The 8,313-nt window shown below is 51.3% G+C and overlaps 1 protein-coding gene across 1 annotated transcript; it reads right to left on the minus strand.

Moving 5' to 3' along the window:
- On the minus strand, positions 1 to 761 carry LOC125347725 (HAUS augmin-like complex subunit 8). Its single transcript, XM_048340698.1, has 2 exons — positions 586 to 761; positions 1 to 134 (listed from the first exon to the last, which is right to left on the minus strand). The coding sequence occupies exons 1-2, from the start codon at positions 719 to 721 to the stop codon at positions 1 to 3; spliced, it is 270 nt and encodes an 89-aa protein (XP_048196655.1). The 5' UTR covers positions 722 to 761.
- Positions 762 to 8,313: the final 7,552 nt, after the last annotated feature.

Consider the following 8,313-nt stretch of genomic DNA (forward strand, 5'->3'; position numbering starts at 1 on the left):
CTAGGCGTCCTTCTCTTGGGAGGCAGTGCGCAGCTCACTCAGCAGTCCCAGCAGCGGTGCCTCTCCCTCCGCTGGGTCCAGGCCGAGCTCACCCAGCAGCCGCCGCGTCTCCAGCAGCTCGGGCTGCAGCGCATCTGCGGAAAGAGGGGCATGTGGGAAGCGGCCAGAGTCCCAGGGTGGAGGAGGCCCAGCCTGGAAGGAAAGGCTCTTCAGGCCTGATGGGTCTCCGCCCCCTTGCCCTGTGTTCTGTGTCCATCTTGGGGAGTGGACTCGGGGCCTGGCTCTGCCCCAGGGTTTTGCTCAAGTCTGGCACTCTACCACTTGAGCCACAGTTTCACTTAAGGGTTTTTGGTGGCTCACTGGAGATGAGTGTCTCACAAACTCTTCTGCCAGGGCTGGCTGTGAACAAAGGCCTTCAGATCTCAGCCTCCTGAGTAGCTGCAATTACAGGCATGAGACATCCATGCCTGGATTGCTAATTAAAAAAAAAAAATTTTAACTATTCTATTTTAGTACCAGCACTGGGGCTTAAACTTCGGGCCTGGGTGTAGGGCGGTCCGGGGCACGCACGTGTGCACATCCTGCCTAGGAGCTGCGACCCATCCCCCGGCAGGTGGACCGAGTGCACGGGCAGCTCATGCCTGGTGCTGTCCAGTGCGGAGGCCACGTGCAGGTACTGCTCTCTGAAGCCATCTGCCACTGCCAGGAGGGGGCGGAGCATCTCCTCCTGCACAGAGGGCGGGGTGTGAGGGGACTGGAAGTGGCCTTGGCCGCCCAGCACTGGCGGGCTGCGGAAAGGACCTACCATGAATGGCAGAGAGATCCAGGTTGAAGTCTTGGTGAGGCAAGGCTAAGCTGTGTCCTTCCAGCATGGTGGACTGTAGTTCCCGCCGGCTCCCGCTGTCCACTGTCCAACAAGAATGCCTGGGTAAGCTCCTCTGCGCCTGCGTCTGGAGACCAGGCAACCGCCACCGGCAACACGCCAGTGTCCCACTGCCTGGTGCCCTCCTAGGGGGAGACAAGGCTGCCCCAAACTAAATAAGAATGAAGGCTAAATAAAACCTCTTTAGAAAGTGAAGGGCCAGCCTCGCATATTTCGTTATAGCAACACCTTCTAAAGTGGCCTCCATTTCCGATGCCACCATGACACCGGATGCCTCATTTCCTTCCTATGGAAGCTTCTAGAGTGAAGGTTAGGAGGGCTGCTCCTGTGTGCAGTGCTGGAGAGCAAGCCAGGCAAGCGAGAGGTGGGGGACCTCCTCTGGCACTGGCAGCTGGAGCCCAGGGAGCTTTTATGCTCAAGGCTGGCGCACTACCACCAGAGCCACAGCTCTTTTGCTTTTTGCTGGCTCACTGGTGATAAGAGTCTCACAGACTTTCCTGTCAGGGCTGGCTTTGAACTGCAATCCTCAGATCTCCAGCCTTTTGAGTAGTTGGTATTACACATGTGAGCGAGCACCCAGCTCCTGGCAAAGGGGGGCTTTGACGCAAAATGTCCCCCACACTGCCGCTTGCACCTCACCTCTGCCCTTGTGGAGCGGGCCGGCCTTCCTCCCGCCCTTGGGCGCCTTCCCGTGGGTCCTGGCTGGGTCTGCTGCAGCGTTCTGGGTAAGAGCGGGGACAGTGAGACCATGTGCCACACTCCGCTGCCTCTCCCTCAGCAGCCCCAAAGCAGGGCCAAAGCACACCTGGGGTGCAGTGTTCACACCTGGAATCCTGATCCCCAAACCAGAAACTTTGTAAGGGCTGACATGATGGAGGCTCAAAAAAGTTCCAACTTCTTCGTCAGTTGTAGGGCTTTTTCAAGGTTAGGGCTTCACCACTTTGAGCCACTGTGCCACTTCCAGTTTTTCTGTGGTTCACTGGAGATGAGAGTCTTACTGGGACTATCTTGCCTGGGCTGGCTTCGAACTGCATTCCTCAGATCTCAACCTCCTGAGTAGCTAGGATGACAGGCGTGAGCCACAGGCACCAGAAAGTTCCAGATGTTGAGGCACTTGGCAATTCAGATTTTGAATTAGGAAAGCCGTGGACATCCCAAATCTGAACAACTCCTGGTCTGGAGCATTTTGGATGAGGGGCTCTCAACTCTTAGCCACTGCATGTAATCACTGAAATCGCAAGCTACGCAAGTAGGTGTGACCAACACACGTTGAGCACTCAGGGGCCATCCCTACAGTGGAATATGAGCCACAAAGAAGCAACCCCCATCACATACCACACAGGGACAAAGTGGGAAGTGCATGGAGTTTTGCCAGTAGACACTGCCCACTTTGTGGCACCGCTGGGGGCTGGAGAGGTAAGCAGCAGAGCCTGGGGGTGGGAAAGAGGCTACTCCAGGGCTCCAGGGACCTGGGACGAACTGTTTGTTCTGTGGGGATGGTCCCAGCACTGCACTGATCCAAATCTGCAAACCCTTCGGCTGAACAGGGCCAGGTCTCTATGTAAAGAATGCCTTGACTTTAAAAATGGGAAAAAAGAAAAAGGAACGTCAACGCTTACAGCACACAGACAGCAGGGGGGGCTGTCACAATCCTCTGTGGGCTGCCAAGGGCACTGCACTCCAAGATATCAAATGCTAGCTGCCCAGCTAAGTCATGCGCCTGCAATCCCGACCCTCAGGAGGTGGAAGCAGGAAGGCAGCTCGTTTCAGCCCAGCCTGGGTCTTGCCACCCACCCTGCTCTGGACAGGCAGCAAAGAGGACTGCTCTAGTCACTTTGGGTTGGCACACAGGACAAAACTACCGTTCATTTCACCTGCAGCTCCGGGGCTACACTGGCGGCAGGGGGCAGTGTCATCTGCTAGCAGCTGCTGTAAGGCCTAGACAAAATATCAATACAATCTAAATAATTCAGGTAGCCAGAAGTCAGTGGAGCTAGGATACTTTGAGTCGTCATTTAAAATGTACCCACGGCCTTGCCTAAATAATTGAGCTTGAATAAAACTGTTTTACTTTCCCATACATAGGGAGCTGAAATAAGTCCCTCTCAGCCACAGACAACTATTAACAATGTTAATCCCTAGCAACTATTCTAAGAAAATGCCAAGGACTTAGACTCTAGGAAGCACATCTCTAACCTCCTTTTTTGCGGTAACCCCCCAGCTTCAGCCAATCAGCAGGTGGCAGAGAAGGCTTCAAGGTCCAGCTGCTTCTTCAGGCAGCAAGATAAGGGCTAGACAGCCCTGCAGGATGGTGTGTATATCATGAGGGCTCGGACCATTGAATTTAAGTGACCACCCCCATGAGCCAGCCAACCACCTTTTCCAGACCTGTTCCCCCCACCAGCTGCACCAACCAGCTTTTGAAATTGTTTTATGATTTTCCCACGGTGCGATGTAATTTGTTGTATGATACTATGATGCATGGAACGCCCCCAACAACCCTATAAAAACCCTGCTAGATGGAGGGGCGGGGCTCTCAATCCAGATCCGCTGCTGTAGGTGAAGGTTGTGAGTCCAGGCCTGAGCTTGCAATAAAGACTCTCATGTACTTGCATTGGAATCGGCTCCTTGGTGGTCTTTGGAGATCCCTGAAATCTGGGTTTATCAGTTGGGGGCTCATCCGTCTGGGATCCCCCAGGCCCCAGGACCCCCTAACCAGAGAGTCCCACACCGATCAGTGAGTTCTGTTTGTTTATTACTAACTTTGGTACTAACTTTGGTATTTGAAAGAGTTGGCATTGGCCTAAGCAGACATGCTGGTGGGCCGTCAACTGGGGGTCTTGGAAGATGTTCTGGGCCTTCGTTTTGGGGTTCGAGTCCCTCTTGTACTTCTTTGGAGGGACGCCATAACGTGAGAGACTGACGTTCTGTTTGTTTGAATTGTCTAGACATTTGTTTTCTTTTGTTTCTTGAAGGTTCGGTGCAAGATTTTGAGTTTCGCACTGCTTTGGGTGAGGTTTCATTTTTTTTCTTTTTCTTTTCTGTCTTTTTCCCTTTGTTTTTCTCCCCTGTTCCATCTACAAGGGGGAGCTGTAGTCCAGCAACCTGTTGCTGGATGGGGTCCTTGGCCAGCAGGGGGAGCCGCTGCTCCCCATTACCATCCCTCCGTGTGGAATTGCCGAAGGACCAGTGGTTTCTGTTCCACCTCTGGAGAGTTTTTACTGCAATTGCATTTCAAATCCGTGCCAGGGCCATTTGTTTCGTGCTGTCATGTGTGTGTGTGTGTGTGTGTTTCTGCTCGTGACTAGCATTGTTGGTGGACTATCCTATTGGGAAACAATGGGACAGACTCACTTCTGAGGGACAACATTAGAGATGTAAGGGAAAGGGGATGGAACCTAGGCGTGGAAATTAAGAAACATAATCTAATCGGGTTCTGTAGTGTGGAATGGCCGGCCTTTGAGGTCGGGTGGCCGGCAGCAGGAACCTTTGATCTTTCCATCATCTGCGCAGTAGAAAGCTTGGTTTTCTCTTCAGGAAAGAACGGCCACCCAGAGCAGATTCTGTACATTCTGGTTTGGGAGGATCTGGTTGAGAGTCCCCCTTCTTGGTTAAAGCCCTTCTTGTCTTCCCAGGGACTGTCGCCAGAAAAACATCTTGGTGGTCCGAGATCACCCTGGTAGGGCAGGGAAAAACAGAACCGAGACTTCGGACCCATCAGCACCCCTAGACCCTGTCTTGCAAGGCGGAGTGGATAAAGAGTTAATTTTTCCTCCACCTTCCCAATCCATGCCACCAGCAAGAAGGGTGGAGGCCAGCTGGCCACCGTTGCCTGAGGAAGGTGAGTAGGGACTATAGAAGGCCAGGCTGCGGGGACCCGGGGGAGAACACAAAGAGCCGCTCCCTAGGGGCCCGCAGACTCCACTGCTCTTTCCTTACATGTGGCGCCCCCCCCCCCCCATGACACTGGTAATCAGCTTATGCACTACTGGCCATTTGCCACTAGTGACCTGTGTAACTGGAGAGCTCAGAATGCTCAGTCTTCAGATAACCCTAAAGATCTTATTAGTCTTCTAGACACCGTCCTGTTCACCCATTGGCCCACATGGGACAACTGTCAGCAACTCCTTCAGGTTCTCTCTACCTTGGAGGAGCGTGAGAGGATCCAGATGGAGGCCTGGAAGTTGGTTCCGGGAGACAATGGGCAGCCAACTGTGAACCCTGACCCCATCAGTGCTGCCCTCCCCATTACACAACCAGTTTGGAACTTTAACACCACAGAAGGTAAGGAGAAGCCCCAGGTCTATTGCCAGATTCTAATGGTGGATCTCAAAGTGGCTGCTCGAAAGCTCACCAATTTGGCTAAGGTAGGAGATGTGCAACAGGGAAAGGATGAGCGTCTACCCTGGAGAGGGTGAGGCAGGCCTTTCGCCAGTATACACCAGTGGGCCCCGAAGTGCCCAAAACTAAGGCGGCAGTGGTCATGGCATTCGTAAATCAAGCAGCGCCTGACATTAGGAAAATGTTACAGAAAATAGAGAGTCTAGGGGAAAAGAGTTTATAGTACATGATGAAAGTAGCAGAAAGACTGTACAATAACAGAGAAACTCAGGAAGAAAAGGAAGTGAGAGTAAGGGCTGAAGAGAGAAGAGCTAGAGCAGCAGAGGGCACGAGACAGACCCAAGAGATGGCAAGGATCCTCTTAGTGGCCACAACTGGTGCCCCAGACGAAAGGAGACGACAGCTGCAGAATATAACTCAGGAGCAAGGTAAGGACGTCCGCCCGAGGGAGTGGGAACATCCCCAGTTACACGGTTACTGAGAGATCAATGTGCCTATTGTAAAGAAACAAAGCACTGGGTAAGGAATTGGCCTAGGAATCCAAGGAGAAGGGAACATGATTCAGGGCATGGCTCTCGTTGCGTGTTGGTCACAGAAATGGGGAACCTCAGTGACTAGGGGAGACGGGGTTCAGTCCCCCTCTCTGAACCCAGGGTAACCCTCAAAGTGGAGGGGACTCCAATTGACTTTTTGGTGGATACTGGGGCTCAGCATTCAGTTCTGCTCAAGCCCCAGGGAAAATTATCTGGAAAAACCTCATGGATGCAGGGAGCAACTGGGATGAGCCAATACCCATGGGCTACCCAAAGAACAGTGGACCTTGGTGTGGGCCGGGTATCCCACTCATTCATGGTCACCCCAGAATGCCCTTGCCCTTTTTTAGGGAGAGACTTACTAACCAAAATAGGGGCCCAAATCCACTTTCACTAGGATGGGACATTAATATTGGACCCCGAAGGGCACCCTCTTCTGTCGGGCCTAAATTCCACATCACCCCCTTTTCCCCGGGAAGACGCCAAGCCCCAAATTATGAAAGACACTAGGCTCCACTTCTCCCGCCAGCAGGAGGGGTGGAGCATGTCCCTATCAGGCTAAGCTGAGCTGAGGTAGGATGCTGAGACCTCCCCCCATCCCTCTCACGTATCAAGAGTAGACGCAGACACGAAGATCTCGGGGAGCTGGTCCGATGGACTGCCAGCCTCAAGGGGTTTCATTCAAGGGAGGGGCTTATATAACAGTAATGGTGGGCAGGAAGAGGAGGGACTAACTGGTATTAATGATTGGCTAATGGTCTGTCCATCAGGTGATGTCATGGAACTTCCTCTATGGGTGGAGACCACAGCCCCCCAAGGACCAGGTTTCTGGGGTCTCTGCCATTACACATGTGGCCGAGCCGAGAGGCGGGGGCTGCTTTGCTTCTCTTCCAGTTGAAGCAGGAAGGTGGGAGTGGCCACCCCCCCATACTGCCCCAGGGATGGGGGAAGGGTAGCATCTCGGGATCACTCCCTTCGCCCCTCCCCCTTCAAGGCCAAGCTGAATCCCCAACACTCTTCAGGTTTTGACTATTGACCTAAATGATGAATACAGACTGTACAAACAACCCTCGCTGCCAGAGGGTGACATAGATTATTGGCTACAGGCTTTTCCAGAGGCTTAGGCAGAGACCAGGGGAATGGGATTGGCAAAGCACAGGCTGGCCATATACATTGCACTAAAATCTGGGGCAGACCCAGTTAGGGTCCGACAATACCACATGTCACTAGAAGCTTGAGCAGGAATAATGCCCCACATTAGGTGCCTGCTAGCAGGGAATATTGAGGCCCTGCCAGTCAGCCTGGAATACTCCTTTACTGCCAGTCCTGTAAACCACACTCCAACGACTATCAGCCGGTTCAAGACTTGAGGGAAGTCAGTAAGAGGGTAATGGACATACATCCATGTTGGGGACAGCTGCACCTTTAAGAGGGGACAGCTGGCTTTAGCCCGTCCCCCCTCCTTCCGCCTTCAACCAGAAGAGAAGCCCCCACCCCTGGAGGCGAGCATGTGTGTAATGGCGGGGACCCCAGAAACCCAGTCCTTGGAGGGGTGTGGTCTCTGCCCATAGAGGAAGTTCTGTGACATCACCTGAGGGACAGTCCTTTGAGTGAGAGAACAAGGAAAAGCCCCAGATTTCCGACAAAAACGGAGTAATTGGAGATATTTAAAATAGGCCTATTTTGGTTGGATTTCCTATAATTACCAGCTCAGAGATACTAGAAATTGAAAGAGTTTTTCTGGATGATTAAAAAGTTTGCTTGCCTGATGTGATTGATCCTGTGATATTCTCGTAGTTTGGAGATATTAGAAAAAGCGAAATGCTGAGGCCAAAATCCCTTGTGTTTAAATCCTGGTAAACACGATGTTATCTTGGATATTAGTCTAATGATTCAGATACTGAATTTCTGTGTGAGATTCCTAACTATCTTGAGCTGCATATAATCAGGCAAGCGTTTAAAGTATGTTTAATTAACTATGGGGATAAGAGTAAATTCTCGTTAACCCTGTATGTATACAAAATAAGCTAATGATTCTCACTAATTTATTAAAAAAGCTAAATGAATAAGTGCCTCTAAATTTGTAATTGTGATTCCTGCATTAAGAAAAAAAATGGATGCAAACAAGGCTGAGACAAAGACCTAAAAGTACATTCCTAAATGGAAACTTAAGCAACCAGAGTGCCAACATTTTGCCAGATCAAAGGCACCGTAGCTGCTAAAAGGCACGGAGTTATCTTGGGATTTTATAACTAGGAAAATCTCTTAAAATCATCACCCTGCTTAAGCCAAAAGGGCATCTGCCTACAAAGCCAGGGAATACTCAGCAACCAACCAGAATATGCTGGGGGATTTAAATGACCTTAACCAGTTTACTTTTCTGGCTTATGCCCAGGCTATATTTTATGTCATTCATGCCAACCAGCTCTGAGAACTTGTCAATACTTTGCTTGATCTTTTCAAAAGTCTCTTTTAACAGAATAACACCTCCCTAAAGTCACCACCTGAAAAACTTGCGGTTCAAGGCCATCGTTTTTCCACACTGCTCTGCCAAGC

This window comes from Perognathus longimembris, chromosome 3 (genome assembly GCF_023159225.1).
Source record: "Perognathus longimembris pacificus isolate PPM17 chromosome 3, ASM2315922v1, whole genome shotgun sequence".
Taxonomy (NCBI): Eukaryota; Metazoa; Chordata; class Mammalia; order Rodentia; family Heteromyidae; genus Perognathus; species Perognathus longimembris.